Source organism: Leguminivora glycinivorella, chromosome 9 (assembly GCF_023078275.1).
Source record: "Leguminivora glycinivorella isolate SPB_JAAS2020 chromosome 9, LegGlyc_1.1, whole genome shotgun sequence".
Lineage (NCBI taxonomy): Eukaryota > Metazoa > Arthropoda > Insecta > Lepidoptera > Tortricidae > Leguminivora > Leguminivora glycinivorella.
Genome location: NC_062979.1, coordinates 9474414 through 9494061, shown reverse-complemented (window position 1 = coordinate 9494061; position 19648 = coordinate 9474414). Strand labels below are relative to the sequence as shown.

General features: G+C 35.5%; 1 protein-coding gene across 1 annotated transcript in view; it reads left to right on the top strand.

Annotated features, from left to right (window-relative positions):
* Positions 1 to 19648, top strand: part of LOC125229312 (lysine-specific histone demethylase 1A) — a 410072-nt gene that overhangs the window by 377659 nt on the left and 12765 nt on the right. Inside the window, exon 11 of the mRNA XM_048134117.1 lies at positions 18946 to 19098. Coding sequence (XP_047990074.1) covers positions 18946 to 19098 — 153 coding nt within the window. The remainder of the gene's footprint in view (positions 1 to 18945; positions 19099 to 19648) is intronic.

The following is a 19648-nucleotide window of genomic DNA, read 5'->3' as shown; positions in this document are numbered from 1 at the left end:
TCTCAATTGTTTTTAACTGTGTTGAAAATGTTTGATATACATATTATGTGTATATCTGTTCGAGTAAATGATATGGTTGAAAAAAAAAACATTTTGCATATAAAATAGTAAAACCATAAACTAGTAAATTTATGTACCTTCTTTGATGAAAGCGAAATGCCACAAAAAAAGGACAGTCATTTATCCTGTCCCTATTTCAGTTTTTGAGGCGTCAGTTGCATGCAAAAACCGTCTGGCATGGGACGGCTCGTGACGTATGCATTTACATACAAAACCTCGGGATGAGCGACCCGCGGATAGCGTGGCATATCTAATCGGGTCTGGACGTCTGTCAATCTCGTTCGCATGCGTAATACCGGCTACGATGTTGATTTTTTTTACAGATATCGCGGTGTAATGGTTATCTCGCTCATAGGTACAATTTGTCTTTTATCTACACGTAGATCTATCTTTAAAAGGAGTGTAATTATTTTATAAATTGATATCGTAGAATACAAACTATAACTTGCATTTACAATATAAACCGTGTTACGAATGGACTTTTCAATTATCGTTCCCCACAAATTATACCTATGTATGTATTTCAATCACGTAATAAATTAGTAACTATAACTAACATTTTACGTAATTAATATTCTTATATAGTCATATTTGATACTATTCCACTATTTGAACCACCTAGGTAAGTATTAAAGTCCCTACTTTCATAATATCAGATTATTTTTAGATTATATTAAATTAAAATTATTTATGTTAAGGCTACTTGACCCTTTTTTAAAGTATCTTATATGGTTATGTACTGTCCAATTAACCGAAATAAAATATTGCCAAATTTTATTATGACTTAAAAACAGCAAAACATATTTTTTAAATATACTTTGACGTAATCAGGCGAAAACAACACAGTCATGTTAATCTGTAGAGTATCTGTGCATCAGGTCATTCTACTCGTCACAACATTTTCTGACTTTTTAAGTATGAAGGCATAAAGTTCAATATGTTAGTGATGGGTTTGACATGCAGTACCTAAGGTTTTAATTCGATGACGTCACTACATCGCTGTCCGTCCGTCACACATTTTTAATCGAAAATACGTAGTCATCATACACTTTTAATACCCAAACTCTATAAATATTGTTTTTTTTTTATGTCAAATACTACAAAAGATAATCATTTATTGTCCCAAATTCGATATGAGTCTAGTAGCCTATTCTAGTCCAAAGTATCCGCTGAAAGCTTACTTTCTATAGACATAGACTAATTCAATATCCTTTACCAACCCATTCATGCATAAAACAAAGATTCGTCTTTTTGAACACGGTCAGTAATTGAACGTTCCAGAATCCCGACCAGATATTTTCAGTGCAATAGATTTTACGCAGCTGAATGTCCAATACCTACTGCCATTCACTATCTAACGTCCACATTCGACTTTTTGTGAAAACCAAATTGTACAATTAGAGTTGTGTCGCTCTCACTCTTCTGTTAGGAATATGTTAAGGACAGACTACGTGTTCCGACACATATTTTTTATTTGTCAGTTGGCTTACATTCCGGTGGCACACGGATGTCGCTCAGATATTGTTTGACTAATGGTCAATCGTAAATACGACGCCCACTTTCCATATTGTAGTTTTGACGTTCTATTGTTTGATTTGCGCAGTGTGGAGGGAAATATAGTATTGGGCAAGTTTTGTGACAGGACGGAATATGTTCGGATATGCAAAACGTAACTTTGTTCGAACCAATTTGTAATTTTTTTTATTTGAAATGTCAGTTAGAGATAAAATGTTATCACTGTTCTGGTACATTTCAGAGAAAACAATATTGTTTCATATTTTTATGTTATTTCTTTTCCTATAAGAGATTAGGCTAGTTGTTTATCCACTAATAGTAATCCCATAAATATCCTTCCAGGATTTCATTAGCTGATTTTATAGAGCTCCGGCTATTTTCCGCATAGAAACGACAAGATCCGGGCCACAAATCTGCATGATAAAACGGAATCCTGAAATTGCACTGAGCACACATATTCACAATGGCCGTACAATTTGTCGTACTGCCCTCGCCAGAACATTACTCTTTTGGGACTTTTTCAAACGTTATTATGTATTCTGTTTGCTACAAAAATTTCATTGCGTACTATTAGGATTTATTTATTATTTTCCTTTTTTATGTTTGTTCTTTACTTATCACGGAGTACGGAGGGCGGTATACCGAACAATTGAGTAGCATGCGCAAACGGAAGTCAACACTTACGTAATCCTTAGACATGGTCTATGTGATGAAATGGATAAACTAAATAAGGCGATATAACGACTAAACTCCTTCGCTATGATGTATATGATATTTATTATTTTTTATTCAACTGGACGCCTGCCTAATCTTATTTCTGTCAGACGGAGAATACGTCTAAGATGGTTCAAGAACAACGTCTTTTTGAGAGCTGTAAGCAGAAAAATGAGTTTGAAAGGAAAGGTGACACTCGCCACTTATTTTCTACATCTACCCTCTTTGACTATAGTTCGGCGGCCAGATAGGCAAGCCGTTTCGGTGACAGTACTATCTAAAAGCACTGTGGGCTGTGGGAAAGTGGGTCCTCTAATCCCCAACAGCTCGCAAATGCAACAAGCTTTGAAATCTATTACTATTGTTATATGGAATTACATGATAACATTGTGTACCAGAATTTTGTTTATGAAAATAATCTCCCAACTGATACCGCCGTCTTGCCTTCAAAAGTGTATTCGACCTAGATTCTAACACCGCTCCTAACGTCCCGCAATATTCGCGTCCACGTTGCATATTTCGCGTGCGGCGTCCGGTGACCGACCGATAAGCCTCCTGATTTACGAGTTATAAACCGCGACACTTCCGCGCGCTTAGTTGGCAGATTTACACAATACGGACTGTTCCCCGATGCAAACGGCGCGGGCTAACGGGCTACTGACACGGGTCCACCTACTTCATAGTTTTATGTTTTTAGATTGGGGAAAAAAGTTATCAAAGTGAAGAAGTAGTGATAAGCTTGCTTGAGAGCTTCATTATTTTATCACATTAAGTTCCCGATAAGATATCAGATACTGAGCCTACTGCAATCTTTGCGTAGTTCTTTGAAATCTTCTTTATAAACCGCTCAAGAGCATGCCAGGTCAAGTGGAGTGTAGGGTTACCCGTCTTTTACAATAGACCGCATTAAACGGGTTATTGGGTATCATGTGGTTCAAAAGACGAACAAGTGCTGCGAAGGTGCTCCTCGCATCACTTGTACACATTTTTGTTAGAAAGCAATGAGATTTCGACAAAACGCGGGAGAATCAGTTCAAGAAGTACCGATAGCATTCGTTATACTTTTCATTTCTTTTTTTTCTTTTAGTGCACACAACAGAGCCGAAACAAATTTTGATTCAGGCGAATTCGTCATTGAAGGGCAAAAATTCAGGAGGTCGCTCGACATCAGGAGTAAAACCAACTTCATTAAAATTGCCGAAGCTACCATTTAAATTACAATTTCTTAATTTAAATTGCGTTTCGCTAGACAAGTGATATAATACCACGGAGTAGCTACCTGGAGAGCTTGTAATCAAATTCGCAAATGGCCCGCACTTCTCGAATGCTCTCTGCTAATATTTGCTTACGTCGGAGGAACATCGCACGAACGTAAAAACGAGCGAGATTAGCGACTTACCTAATGTAATGGAAAATACTTCAAAAGGCGCTCGTTTATAAGCCCGCTTTGAGTTGTAAGGCGCGGAGATACATCGCCGTGTTTTGTTCACGTATATTAGGTATAACGTTTCTATCCTGCGCTCTGAATAGGTCGAAGTTGATTTATTTATACTTTTTGTTACTTGATACTAATGCCAAATTAAGTATAATTATTTTGTACGTTAGATAAAGCGGCATATTTATGTACTTCTATTGCGTCATGCGTGCGAATGGAGATGTCATTTTAGTTCAAGGAATGGATACATTATGGAAATTACCTACTACGCGCACTGCCAAGGAGTGGAATTCCTTGCCGGCGGCTACATTTCCGAGCTCGTATAACGCGGCAACTTTCAAACCAAGGGTGAACCTGAACAGGCATCTTCTGGGCGCAAATTCTGACAGCAAATGGCAAAAGCTAATAAAAAAGTATGCCAAGGTAATGATCTAAACATATTTATTTCATTGTCATCTTCATCTTATTATACATCTGACATGAGTATAAATAAGTCATTCAATTTAATCTCACGTGTAGAATTTAGTGCCAGTTTGACATTTATGTTTGGTAACAAATTTTATTAGTCTATAATATATAAACTTCGTTGTTTCGACAATCACATCTAGCTTCATATTGCCGGATATTACTGTTCGTTGAGACTTCGGTAAACTTTAATGGTCCCGTCACTCAAGATTCATTGTCATACCATACGGTACCTGTATGGTTACAACATTTGCTATGTTGTTGTAAAGGATAACACCGTGTTAGAGGAGTACTGTACAAACAATAACGAGGATTGTAAACGCCTACCTACCCTAAAGACGGAACGTGTACTTGCATACAATTTTAGTTACATTGCGGACTGTTAATGATAAATACAATTCAGCACACCAATCAAACACCGCAATGTAATGAAAATCACATGCGAGTTCTCGCACCGTGTAAATGGGCTTAAATTAACGAAACTGTTACAACCAACACTCGATCCAAAACAAACATTAAGTAATCTTCAGACCAAATTACATGCTTCAGATAGTATTTTAGGCTTTGGCTTTATTCCTTTAGGCCTTTACCTATGAGTAATATTCCGGTATAAATAATAGAGAATGTTTATGAAATAAATGTAACAAACGCGCTTAGTTTGCTTTAGTACGCAAGTTCCCTTGACGCTGCAAATATTTGCTAAGACTCTACATAATATCGAAGTGCGTCTTATCTAGAATTTAATAACTTGAGAGTGGCGAAAATGTTCAATATTAATTTATGATAGAAGAGCGATCTTTCACAGAAACAGGCGCTAGATGTTTGTTTTAACATACCTACCTAAAAATTTTCCGCTTTGGTTTTCGGCTTATTCTTGATATGTGAGTGTGCACGGGAAAACGTCTCACTTTTTTGATTGCTATAAAGCCGCTTTGTCAGTTTATTCATATAAAGATACAAGCAAATCTCGTCTTAATGGTAACCGACAAAGTGGGACGTTTTACTAAACACACACATATGTATAGGTAAGTAAAGCGAATGATACGTCAGTTGTCACTCATGATATCTTACCTCACAAATTTTATGAAATAAAAATACGGTACGCCTCACCATTTACGAGTGATTCAAATCTCAACCAAAGAATCAAATTGGTTGAACTAGATTACTATTCGTTTTCTTATCATACTTTTTCTCTATTTATACTGTATTTATTTAATCTTTTATTTTTTTATTTAATATCGTTAATCGATTTTGTAAATAAGAAGATGCGCTATTTATTAAAACAAGTACTGTTATCAATAGTATATACTGAGTCTAAAAACGGACTTAGAAAACTACCAATTTTGCGTTTTTCTGCTGTTTGATTTTGACGGACTCTTAATACATTCATGAAATCATTCTTAGTTTACACTTACGTCTTAGTAAATGAATATTATAGAGGTAGTAAATAATCAGTGTGAGATGAAATTGACAAAATTATGTTAACATACGCATTGTAATAGACTGCTATTACATGATAACAAATTTCTGCGAAATCGTTAGAGCGGTTTCCGAGATCGTCAGTGTAAATAAAATATATATATATAAATAAATAAATAAATAAATATACAAGAATTGCTCGTTTAAAAGTATAAGATATAAGATATAGTACACTAGCCACTCTTCGATTGTCACATCCTCGATGGCGTGCAAGATCTGAGATCTGCCGCGCGCCCGCCGCCCGTCGGCCGCCGTCGCTGGCTGACGCGCTGATTTACAAGGCAAAACCTTTTTGTCCGTGACGTCGTCGGCTCCGACACGATGGAGACGTCCACCATCAGATCTGATTTCGGCATCTGTAAACCGTTTAAACCCTTGTATCGGACATTGAGACACAATATAACTCAGACTTGTAAACTAGCTATATTTCTTAGATTTAGGTTTCCTTTTTAATAAAAAGGCCGTTTTTGAACAATGCGTCTAATGTGATGTCACTGCCATAGGATACAGTATATCAGTGATACATACACTGACATATACAGTCAACCAATTGGAACCCTAGGCCACTCTACAACCATGTCAAAATGACAAACAGTAAGAGACTAATTGAGGAGTGTCTTTTCAAAAGGGCTTATTTCCACTTTGAACTTTTTTTGGGAAATCGAGAAAAACATAATTCCAAGATAATGATTTTGTAAATTAGCATATTTATTTTGCAAAATTGTAATATTGAAGTTGATCGTTAATGCTATGAGTTACTTGCAAACGTAACAGACCAATAAATAAATTACCATATTTTTTGAATTAAGATCTTATCAGAACTCGTTTGGGAATTAAGATGCCTTGTAGCGTAAATGTTATTATTTTAAAATAGTTTTATTTTTATTTTGTATAACGTTAGTAACCAATTTTTTTTAGATGTTAGGTAATTACATTGGTTTATCCACATAAAAATCCGTTTTTGAAAATGCGTCTAAATGTGATGTCAATTATAAACTGAAATAATAGAATAGAATGAATAGTAGTGATACTTAAAAAAAAAAACAAATCAAAAAATATTTAATAAAATAATTTGATTTGACATGTTTGATGTCAATCTTTTTTTTAAAGATCAAGTGAGACTTTTTGAACTTTTATCTCAAAACAACGCGTAATTTTGTATACTGCTAAAACCATAGTTTAAAAAAAAGAAAAAATGGAAATAAGCCCTTTTGAAAAGACACTCCTCAATTACAATCTGATTTATAACGTCACTATGACATGGTTCTACAGTGGCAATTGGTGACTGTATCTAGATCTAATATTTTACTTTATCAGCTTTGGATTGGGCTCTTAATATGTAGTAAAATATAACTAAGTACCTAATCACAGTATAGATAGACTCTAGACAGATCTCTGGAATGAACTAATGATATGTTTACAGTACTAATGTGTGCTTAAGGCTTAGTAACTATATGTAGCATGATATAGGAGATTCCTCGCTGTATTTGAGTTAATAACATAATTAGTTGAACGTCAAGTGGAGTATAAACTGATTAGGTAAACAATGTCGACGATGCAGCGTTAATTTGTGTAGCGATGAGATTCTGCTTCCGATAGTATGCATGTTAACTACAAGTGCTTTCCTTCATGGATACTTAACTATGAATTTAATTAGTTAACTCACTCAGTCTTTATTAGCTTTAAAAACTCTTAAAGTTAATGCCTGCGTCAGAGTTCTACGAGTGATCATATTTTTTTTATCGCTAAGCTAGCCAATTAAGTCCATGCGTACCATTATACGATAAATGGCACCGAGATACGTGTCCGCGATATGTTTATTCAGATATCTTAAGTGTCAAGTCGGATAAAATCGACGATGTGTAGTGGCCGGCCGCGCATGAGTGATCTACTTTTAAACGACCATTTACGGAGCGACCGGGTACAAATTACCTAAAAGAACAACATGGCTTGGCTTTGCTTCACTGCCGCTCGCTAACTAGGGACGGGCTCCATTTTATGCTTTATTTCATTTTATAGTCGTTTCGGAAAGTAAATAACATCTAAATTAGAAACGCATCTTTTTTTTCATAAACTATAGTTTGGCCCTGTGCATTATCATTATTTTACTTTAAAGAGAGAAACATAATTACTATAACCTTACGCTGATAGGTACTAGCACCTGAAAGGAAGTAGGCATGAGTACCTATAGTTGTCCTGTTGAATTGATTGACATATTGTGTTTCCCAGACTACACAAGCATATATCGGATTATTTTTATATCTATTTATTGCAGCCGATAAGTAATAGGCTATTACTAATAGCTGGTCACTACAAATCTGCCAAACGAAACCTACGATGTTTCAGATTGGAGTAAGTACGGTATCTCTATCGACTGGCAAATCGTCGCACAGCATATAAAATAATAAAAAAAAAAATGCTCACAAATCACTTTTGGCAACCGTCAGCTTCGTACCGAAACGTCAGAGATCCGTCGGGCGTCGGTACTCATAAATTAAAAGCCATCATATTTGTTTTTCGTACGAGCGAGTAAATAAAATTCCAATCGGCGGAGCGGAACTTTGCGCGGTACGTAATCAACAGTTTTATTTGGCGATTCCGCTGCCTTGATTCCAGGCTTCATCCCTGTCGTGAATCGAGCTCGTTCTTCATTTGAATATCTTTCGCCGCGGATTCTTTGTTGATACTGATTAAATCCAATGTGTCTGAATTTTTATTGTTTGTTTTATTGGAAACGGATTCTATCGGTCTGATGAGCGGCTCATAATCTTTAAACTGTAATAGAAATAATTAAATAAAAAAAGGCGACCAAGGACATAAGGAATCGAACCTGCGTCTTAAGATTACGCGGCTAACAGTATTACCACTAGACTACCAGGCCACCGAGGCACCCGTCGAAAATTCCTCTCTTCTTCGAAATTCTTGTGTTTGTTATGTATTTATACCAGAGTGGTGCTTCATAATCTTAGTGAGATTGTCAAGGCTAACTAGACAGGCTGCTAGTTTAAGTGGAGGGCAGTAATTAACAGTCGAGATCAACAAGCCGCTCAATGCTAATGGGGCCTTTCCACGTCAAAGGGCTAAAAGGCGTCGGAGCGCGTCTGTCCGAATAATGGGCCAAGTTGTAGTGCCCTCTCCGTGCTCACGCGACCTCATAGACCCTCATCAAACATAAGTCGATTAGCCTAAACTATGTTACAAAACCATGCCTTTTTGTATAAAAGGTTTTTAAAATGAAGGTTATGCAGTCGACGAATAAAAATAGTTGTTTTGTAATGAATGCAAATGCCTCGAAATCTTAATAGTAATAAAGATATATTTAGAATCCAAGTTATGCAAAAAATATCTGTTTTGTCGGTGAGTTGGGTTGTAAGATTTTTTTACCCATTGTCAGCCTTCCCTCGCCTCAACCCTAATCATTGGCACGGGCCCAACTCAACGTAAAATGACAGTGTAGTATGGCATTTGATTTTGTGATCATTATAAACCGCTAATTAACACATTACATTTTATAATGATGTGTATCAAGATATTAATTGACAGGTTAATGAATTTGTCTCGAGCTTCTCAAAAAACCAGATGGGTTATTTAATTGATTACATCCAAGAGAATATTAATGGATGTAAGTTGAATTGTTGACAAAACGTTAATTTGTGACGGTTTTTTTGTTTTGTGCTGTTTTTGTTAAGTTTTTATTAATGACATGAAGATTACCCAACATGCTAATCGATTATCTTACGCTCCGTGTAGCGAACGATACGCAATCGCACTAAAAACGCTATGATTATCTTCAAGAAAGTGACAGAGAGACACTACCCAAGCGTTTGGTAATCTTTCTTGCAACGTTTCATTTTAAGGAAATGTTTTCCTGGACTATGAGTAGGTAACTTACTAATTCTTGTTTAATTAAATTTTATGATTATCACATAAAATCAAACGATTAAATTTTATACTGTAAAATATCCGACGTTTTTATATAAAGTGAATTATCGCGAAGTAGAGTAACATCGTAAACTAGGAACGTTCTTGAGTGACAAATCGTTCTCCTCCGTATAATTTCCACCTAAAGCATAACATTATTATAAAGATCGTATGTCGACTCATTAAGCACTAAAATTCAGTGCCTATCAAAAATACATTAGCGTTTAAAGATTATAGCCATGATCAAACTCATAAACTTACAATAATGTTCGAATTATACAATAAAAGAACTGTTTGCTTAGCATAATCAATATTTACTATGAAAAGTCTAAATGGTTTAATCACGATAAGAGTAAAATATTACCAAGAGAATTAATTTAAAGAATACATTACTCTTAAATTATGTGTTAAACTGCTGAAATCGCATAAATTATACTAGTTAATTAAATGTCGTCATTGAATACCTGTTAAAAGGCTGGAAAAATTAATAATTAAATTTTAAAATACTCCATAGTTTTCCATTGACTGTTTGAGTAATTAGCAATCGAATGGAGGCTCGAATCCAATTGTTATGTTTGTCAATTCAATTGTTAATTTCTCATCGTGGAGGCGCGTCGGAGTGTATTGTTTCAGTTCATCCGTTTAAAATTATTTTATTCACGGCTTTTGTTTTATAATTCCCAATTTAAAATTTCACTCAGACTTTAAACTATTACTGTGACTACTATTTTAGTGAAGTTATCTCTCTGACTGTACAAAATTACCGAATGTAAGTCCCGGAAGATTTTACTCGTATTTTCTGAAGTCTCGGATCATGAAACTTTATGATAATTCTAGTAATGTAGGACAATTTAGTAGTGAAATGTTTTTTTTTTTTTTTTTTTTAAATCTTTATTGAAAAAAAAAGGGTTTTTTCACAAATGAAAATGTCACCCTTATTGTGACATAGCAAAACATGTATACTCTTAATTTCTACGCTTAATACCTATATTTACCACTTCATACAAATTTATTGCCTTTTCCGATTGTGGGTAGGCCAATTGTGTTAACCTCACCTATATTATATAAATCACATCCATATTTCTGCATGAAATGGATCCTCTCAGCCTCGTTTCGGACACATTCCGCCAATATATGGAGCACATCCTCTTTTATCCCACATTCAGTACAGTTTGGTGACTGGTTCTTACCCATTATAAATCCGAAACTATTTAGCGGTATGTGTCCGGACCGAAGCCTGAGAGCAGTAACGACATCTGATCTAGCCATATTTAAACCTACAAACCAAGGAATACGCAGCAAATTTGGCTGTATAGTTCGGTACCAGATACCTTTGCTTAGTGACCTTTCGTTAAAATACTCTTTCCACATATCAAAGCACTTTTGTTTGACTCCATACAAAAGATCACTATGACATGGTAACCACCTAGTAACAAGCCCGTCCGTAACCGCCTGTTTAGCGAGTCGATCTGCCTCCTCATTACCCTGTATTCCAATATGTGACGGTACCCACTGTAAAACTATTATTATTTTATTTGCTTGCAATTTACGAATTGACCTTAAGTGAAATGTTGAGACGAGAACTCTTTCTCTCACTTTCTCTTAAGTGAAATGTTGAGACGAGAACTCTTTAGGCATGCAACACGTATCGCTCCGTTTTTTCGCTACATTAATCTTGTCCACTAAGCGTGGCCCCTGCGTAATTTATTATTAGTACATTCGCGAAATATACCTTTAATTACAGCTGTTTGTGCTCACCGCCACGTAAAATTATTTAAATTGCGCTTAAGTTAATGTTCTTTGGGGAACGAATTGCCGAATATTTCCCCCCCGTGTTGTGTTAATGGCCGATTCCTGAGTTAAATTCGACGGTCGTTTTTGAGCACACAGGCTTATCTACAAAAGTAATGACCTAAGTTTAACTTTATTCCCAATTCGCATCACACAGGGTTATTCACACCGGGCCGGGCATTGTGTGCAATCGCAAATGAATCAACCTGCTGCTGCCCTTAAGATAATGGCAACAATGCCACTATTTGGTAAAAATTGGTTTGTTCCGTTATTTTGAAATAGAACTGAATATGATTCATTTAAAAATCAAAGAAAATCAACTTTTTTTATTCCATTTGACTATGTTTCATTCTTTATTGAAGCGTAAGCGCTGGTAGCCTGGCGGTAAGTACGTACCAATGAGTGTTTCGGAATTTATGTGCGAAATTTCATTTGATATGCCAATCGCTTTTCGGTGAAGGAAAACATCGTGAGGAAACCGGACTAGTTCCAATAAGGTCTTTCTCCCTTCGGGTTGGAAGGTCAGATGGTAGTCGCTTTCGTAAAAACTAGTGCCTACGCCAAATCTTGGGATTAATTGTCAAAGCGGACCCTAGGGCCCATGAGCCGTGGCAAATGCCGGGATAACGCAAGGAGGATGATGATGAATTTATTGGAGGGTATTTACTTTGTTCTAGCAATGAACATAGAATCCCAAGAAAATAAGACTGCGAAATTGATAACTTTTTTTTTCAATCTCTCGTATCTGTTTTACCCTTTTTTTTAATTATAACTATTATAAGGCTATTGTAAGACGTGGCCTACGATAGTGAGCTCGCCCAAAAGATGCCTGTTAACCCTAGATTTGAAGGTTGCCGGGTTATATGAGCCTTTATCACTGCAAGTAATATTCCTTACATAATATCTTAGGCAAGTTATATGAGAAATAGAAACTGGATCGAATTTCCACATGTTGCAATTGCCATACTGGTTCGAAAGCCTAAGTTTAGCGGCTATTCTGTACATTGTTACCTCACGACACCGTGCAGGTGGACGATAAATTGGCAGCTCTTTCGGTGAACTAGACGTCTTGTTAATGCTACTTGTGTTTTGATTGGCCAGCCGGCTTAGCCAAGGCGACAATCGGTACGCTACGCGGCGACCGAAACGCAGTCTGGCTCAGTCGCGTCAAGAAGAGAGGTTGGCTAATAGGGACCCTGGCTCATTATCATTGGATTTGCGAACGTTTGTGAATTTCAGTTGCCAGCGGCGCGGAGATGCCGGAGATCCTAAACAACTATAAACAGTTTTGTATGATACAAATTGTATCCCGTGATCGGCACTTTGGGTGCCAACTGCCAAACATTAACAAAACTTGTCAATTATGTTATAGAGTGCTTACACCCATGAAAATATTATCACGAATGATCAAATCTTGTGCTCGGCAACCAATTGGAATAACACCTTTGACACCTCTAAGCTTTCTTGCAAGGAAAGACGTAACTAAGCCTATACCGTGAGTTTTTGACGTTTTAGAGTAGGTACGTTAGCGTAAACGTCAGTAGAATAACATTCATTGTATGGTGAAAGTAAACCGATCAAATGCTATAATAAAAAAATACACACAATGTCTGTTACGTTACGCTATCTACAGTCTGACCAAAATAAAAAGTGGCAACATCGTAGTGTCGTCCCGTTTTCTCACCCATATTGATTTTAAAGGGAAGATACTACAATGTTACCACTTTTTAATTTCTACTCTTTTTGGTCAGACTGTAGTAACGTTTTAAAACGTCAAAAACTTGTAGATGCTCGGTAGTGAGTATAGTGACCGAAAAATATATATACCTTCTTACGAGGAAACTCGGACTGCCCGGAATTGGTTGCACAGGTTGTACGCCTGTTCGTTCCATCTATAGCTAAGGCCCAATTTAATTTCAGACCACGAAGTAGTCAACTTTTAGCTGTGCCTAAAACCCGTACTGTATCCCATGGCCAATCACCACTTGTCCGCGCTCTACGGTATATTAATGCGCTACTCGCATCAGCACCGGAATGTGATGTATTTGCAAGTGGTTGGTTGGATCTGTGTAAAGAATGTATGAGGTTTTGTGAGATGATGGATAAACGTGAATCTTCTGTCTTGTATTAGTTTATCTGTGTTTTTCTTTTTTTTTACCTTTTTAGATTGTATTATGTACCTAAAGCATAGTTAATTTAGAATTGGTACGCGATGGGAGGAATAAAATTTTTAAATGAAAAGAAAAAAGTAAACAATATTTTTTATTGCAGAATATAAAAGATCGTTTATTAATTTATAGCGTGTCACATATATTTCAATCATTCAGTATGTTTATGCACAAAATTACGGACTTTTCTGAAAATAGTATTCATCATCCTCTGAACAAGATTTTCATCCATCTTTTTTGTCTGTTGATTCCGTGTGGACCGCAAGGAGTTGATATTTTGAATTATTTTGCCACTATTATTTAATTGTCCTTTAATGAAATAATGATTTGGGCAATAATTATTGCCTAGTAGCTTTCTGGAAATTCAACAATTTAGCAATCATTGACCCAGACCAAGGGGATTTTTCACGTATTTGTTCACAGTGCATTTTCGCCGGTCAACGTCCATCATCAATAACTTACAAACGCAAAAAGTTAGATCAACCAAATTTCTAATATAAAGTTATCAACGTATTAAAATTAAGATGTGATTATCAGTTTTTTTTAATTGTTAAATATATTTTTTTTATTCGTCGCTAAACGCGTGCCAATACTATGTTAACTATGCTTTAGTTGTATAAATACTGTCTGTTATCAATTTCACAGTGTATTAGTCCGCTGTAATGCTGTGTAAATTTTTTGAATCAATAAATAAATAAAATAAATAAATAATACCTAAATAAAATAAATAAATAATAAATAAATATTATAGGACATAAATATAGGCTAATAGCTATTAAGAGTTTTTAATGATTCACGGTTATTTTTATTAAACTTATAGTGACCGTGATAGACCGTTATTACCTTTTTCCCGGTCAGTATAAATCTAATAGCTATTATTTGTGTCTTACGTTTTTTTTTACTGAGTAGGAAGTCATATTATTGTTTTAATGATCGGATTTATGCACAGGTTTATAGTTTCTGGGTTGTTAGCGGTATAAGGTAAATAAAATGCGAATTGAATGGTTTTAATTGGCGGAGTCCGGTACTAAAATGCGGTGTTAAGACTTTTGTTCGCCTACTAAAATCATAACTTTCTGAATTTTATTCCTTCTCCATACAGAAAATATGTTTACCTACTCAATACGATGTATTTTAACCTTAGCTATGCTCCAACATTCGACTTTTATTGATTATAAAAAGTATTGTGTATTAGTTGTTATAAAAAATATTTTCATGCAATTTTGTAAATGCCCCTTTTCAATTCTATTATATAGGAGGTCCGTGGAACAATAGGAATTAGGAAGGCACTTTGAATTACAGAACATAACCGTTATTTTTTGATATTAATTACAAAGACATGTTTACCAATCTGTGTCAGTCAAAAGTGTCGCAGTGAAGTCTAAGATTATATACATAGACAAACAGCTTCTAAATTTAAAAATTGGTCAAGCATGAGCCGATTGCATATTCAACCTTCACAGTAACAGACCGTTTTCAAATAATTTAAAAAATCGAAACAATCAAATGTAGCTGAACATGCATCTAATCTTCCTAACATATCTACTTAAATGTTCTCATTAATGTTATTATTCAGGGCGAAAAGTTTGGACTAATTTTCTATAAAAAGGCGATTTCCGGCGGCCCGTCCCCTCTCCTGTCCTCTCTTTTTATATAAGGTCCTAATTTATTAGATGCAGATATTTTTACAGCTGATAGTACTCGGTCTCTGGAGTATATTAAACCGTGAAACATTATAGCTTTTACGATGTTTTTTTGGAGAAAACGGAAAAACAAATTTGCTACGTAAAAACACCCTGTTTATGTGATTATTAAATGAAAACTCATTGAACAGATTCTAATAGTACCTCTTTTACGTACCACTTAACTGTAACTGGCCACTTCAATGACATGTGCAGTTTTCCCGCCGAACCTTTACGACATTTACAACAAACAATTGTTGACATGACAGACAGTGTTATTGTGACATGTGATAATGCACATGATGATTTTTTTTAGACGAAATTATAATTAATTTTTTTGTTAGGAAAATTAAATCAAAAAAGTTACATGAAAAGATTTCTTAATTTATATTTAAAGTTAATTATTTTAATGTAAAGTATCATGTGTTAAAATATCTGCAACTAATAAATTAGGACCTTATATAGTAAGAATCTCAGCGTTTTCGTGGAATTCAAACCTAACTGGTCCATCAGTAGCCAAGCTAAGTAGTTACCTTGATCACGGCAGACAGGAGTATATGCCTTAATTAACCAAACGGATTGGACCGGATCGAATGCTGCTAACGACCGTGAACGAGCTTAATTCTTGCAGTCTAAATGGTTGGACATTGGATGGTCTTTGATTGCAGTGTGTTAGAGGGTTATTAGCTGTTTGATCAAAAGCTTCATAGTTAGCTAGATAATATAAGCTATATGACTGTGTCTAAAAAGGCATGGCGATGGTTGTACGAATTGAAATATTTGGTAGTCCTGTCAGGCGTCATTGTTTGTCTCAATTCTGACATAAATATTCACATTTAGGTACATATTGATAAAATGATTAAATAAAGAGATTAACGGGGTCATTAGCGAATATAAAACTAAATTCTTTAAAACGATTCACACGTACTTTAAAAAAATGGCTTCTCACCCACGCTTTTTATGATATGAACGAATTTTACATTATTTAAATTACCAAATTGACATTCAGAAATACTGTATTCATTTCATTTTAATATTAATATTCCTTGATTTAATTTAAGAATGTATTGACATACTTAACTATAATTACTACTTTCTAACAATATGAGTATGAGTATATATATCCCTCTCGTGGTATGGCATCGGCAGGAGGACATTATAAAATTATAATACATCAAATTTTGTAAACCTATTTCTAGTATATAATACAGAGAGATTTCGTTTGAAAACTAGGTTTCGGGATGATCATCCACTGTCGTTTTAAAAGATATAGTAAGAATTTACATGATATTGATTTGAAAGTACTTTACTCCCCATTTCATTATAATTTGTACCTTTTGGGTAGTATATCACAAAATGTAGCTAATACGTGATACGTAGTCCGCAAAGCTCTCCAACATATTCCCATTGTCTCCCCTAGCGGACGCGCCAACAATGTACCATTTAACGACGGCGAGTTGTCGCCGCAACTGGCTGCAAGCGCAAACTGCCCGAAACTGAGCCGCGATAAAACACCCGTATACTGTCCTGTGGCACGGTTCTGTGTAGCACACAGTATAGCAACTTGCACAATGTTTATTTGTAAATGTAAAACTAAGTAAAGCAACGATCAATACGACTCAGCAAGTCAAAGCGTTTTTAGAAACATAGGTGTAGTCATGTGTCAATAAAATTAACAAGTAAGAGACTTCAGCAAATATATTAGCGTTGATACTGTCAGTGACTCAATGTGGCTGGCTACTGTTATAAATACTCACAGAAAACGCACATTCGGTGAAAAAGAACCTAAAAATTGGAAAGTTACAATTATGTTATTCGTATATTGTAAATACATGAGCTGAGAAATGACTGTAGTTTTGTAAATTGGCCGTGATGGTATTTCTAAAATCTAGTTGGATACTTATAGCGCAAGTGTAAATTGTAACAGCAATTTTGGCCAAATGCAAGATACTGTTTCCACTTATATTGTGTATGTAGACTAACTAAGCAACCTATTGTAACAATATAACGGGATTAGCTCTAGATATAGTTAAATTAAGAGGGTCTGAGTTCGTTACGGCTGTGACAGTAACGTTACATTACAGCGTTACTTTGTTTTGTCGAATGGGTACGTAAATTCGTTAGAGACATATAATATAGTATCTTATTTCGAAAGCTTTGAACGGATTTAGTTTTCTTTCTTTAAGGTTAGAGAAAGGGTCAGGTTAGGAAATAAAATGCTTTAATGCTGAAAAACATAAAATCTCAAGTTTTTGTTACCTTTATTAAAAAAAAAGTTTCTATTTAAATTAAGTTACGTATGCTTTCATTTTATACTAGATAAGATAAGCAATATAATAAGGTTTTATTTCTTATTTTGCTGTTTCGAATAAAAAAAGTCTTTAGTTTTTCGCCAAAATCTAATGCCCAGTCTGTAACTTTGTCATTTATATACCAAACGTAATTGGAAGACACGAGGCCGACTCTTCATTTAATTTCAGTAATGTCAAGATTACAGATGGGCCGAATATTCGGTAAATATTCGGTATTCGGCATATTCGGCAACTTTTTCAATGTTCGTATTCGGCCAAATAGTTCGGTTACATTTCCGAATATTTACCGAATAAACAAAGTAAATAAATAGCGTAAGTTGTTTCGTTTTTCGGATAATGACATCCTATTTCAGCATTCTAAGGAACCACCAAAGGGAGATAAAATGCGTTAAAATTACCTACAATAATTATGTAAAAAAGTAAAAGTAACGTATCTTAAGAAACAAAAACCAAAATTTTCTTGTGCACTAAATTATAGGAACATTAACCTTAATGAAATGAAAATGAAATGAAAATTATTTATTACCGGAAATACATTCCATAGATTATTACTAATATTAACAATACCCATTACCAATCATTGAAAAGTTTTTAACTCTAAGCCAGGATTTAAATGGTGGAACCGAATATCCGGCCGAATGTTCGGTTCGATAACAGCTGAACCGAATGTTCGGCCGAATATTCGTATTCGGCAAAGTCCGTATTCGGCCCATCTCTAGTCAAGATCATCGAATGTAATAAATGAGTTTATTTAATTTTTATCTACTAAAAATAGAAATTCAATTCATTATAAAAGTAAATCTATCCAAATATCTATAAATGTGATAAACCTGAAAGCTTTTGATTTGTGAAATACTCCCGAAATAATATTTCATTTATTTCATCTCCGCCCGTACCAATTTAATTTAAGTAAGAAATCCACTTAAAGTTATTAAAGCACAATAGAAGTACGTCCCGGCTATCAAGTTAATTGAAAGCTGCGTTGTGGTACCAGTTTGTATGCACTCTTATCAATTACTTTACCTAGGACCGCTTTAAGTAGTCTGGGGGATAAGGGAAAGAACAGCAGCTGGCTTTGTTTAATTTGAAATCCTTTAAAATTGGTTTTATTAAGTTTCTTCCTTTCTTCCTTAAGTATTTAGCTGGTATATTGCTGTAGGGCCTGATTCACTAAATGCAAAACTTAGCAAACAATTAAGCATATTTCAAAAAGGCAAGGCATATTTCAAAAAGGAAATGCTATTGATGACTTTATTCGTCAATTATCTAAGTAGGTAGGTAGTAGCGTAATCAATACTTTATTAAGTTTGATCATTGTGAAACAGGCATAAGTATTTCTGCGTTGAAGTAATATTATTATTTATTGAAAACTGTCATAACGCTGTGATTTTGTTTTGTTTCAGTGCGCAACGGTTACTCGTGCGTCCCTGTGGCCCTCTCCGAGGGACTAGACATCAGGCTGGGCACCGCAGTCACCGACATCCAGTACGGCGGGCCCGGGGTCGTTGTCAAGGCCGTCAACCCCCGCCACCAGAGCCAACCCCAAGTCTTCAAGGGTAAACCTAGTTGCCAAACTCGTTAAAAACTTCCTGCGGTCAAATACCCGATCCCATTCAACTCTATCAGCATTCAATAGCCACGAAATAAATGTGTTTATTAACTCCCAATCTCATAAAGCGCGCAAACTTCAAATACATTATTGAATCCGACTTTTTGGTATAAACCGTTTTTCATTACGCCGACGGAATTGCGGTGTTTATAATTTAGTTCTCGTGTATCCAAAATTGGGTCGGTGGAAGTGAACAGTTAATGAAAAGCAACTTGATATCGACTTTACCTTCCGGCGCCGTGTTATTATGTTTACAATTGCGGGCGAAAAATCCGAACTCCGGCGCCCTCAATATTGAAGTAAAAAACAAAGCAAGAGCACGTTGTCACGATAATGCGCGTTATGAGAAAAATCCACAGCGCCGACGGCTCCTCGTCATTTCTTTGTCGTGGAATGATTTGCAATTCTAACGCGTTAATTTCACTTTGACGACGCGCAAAAATACGGTCGGGCCTGTGTTGACCCGGCGGGCCCGGCCGACCCCACTCCCTCGCCGG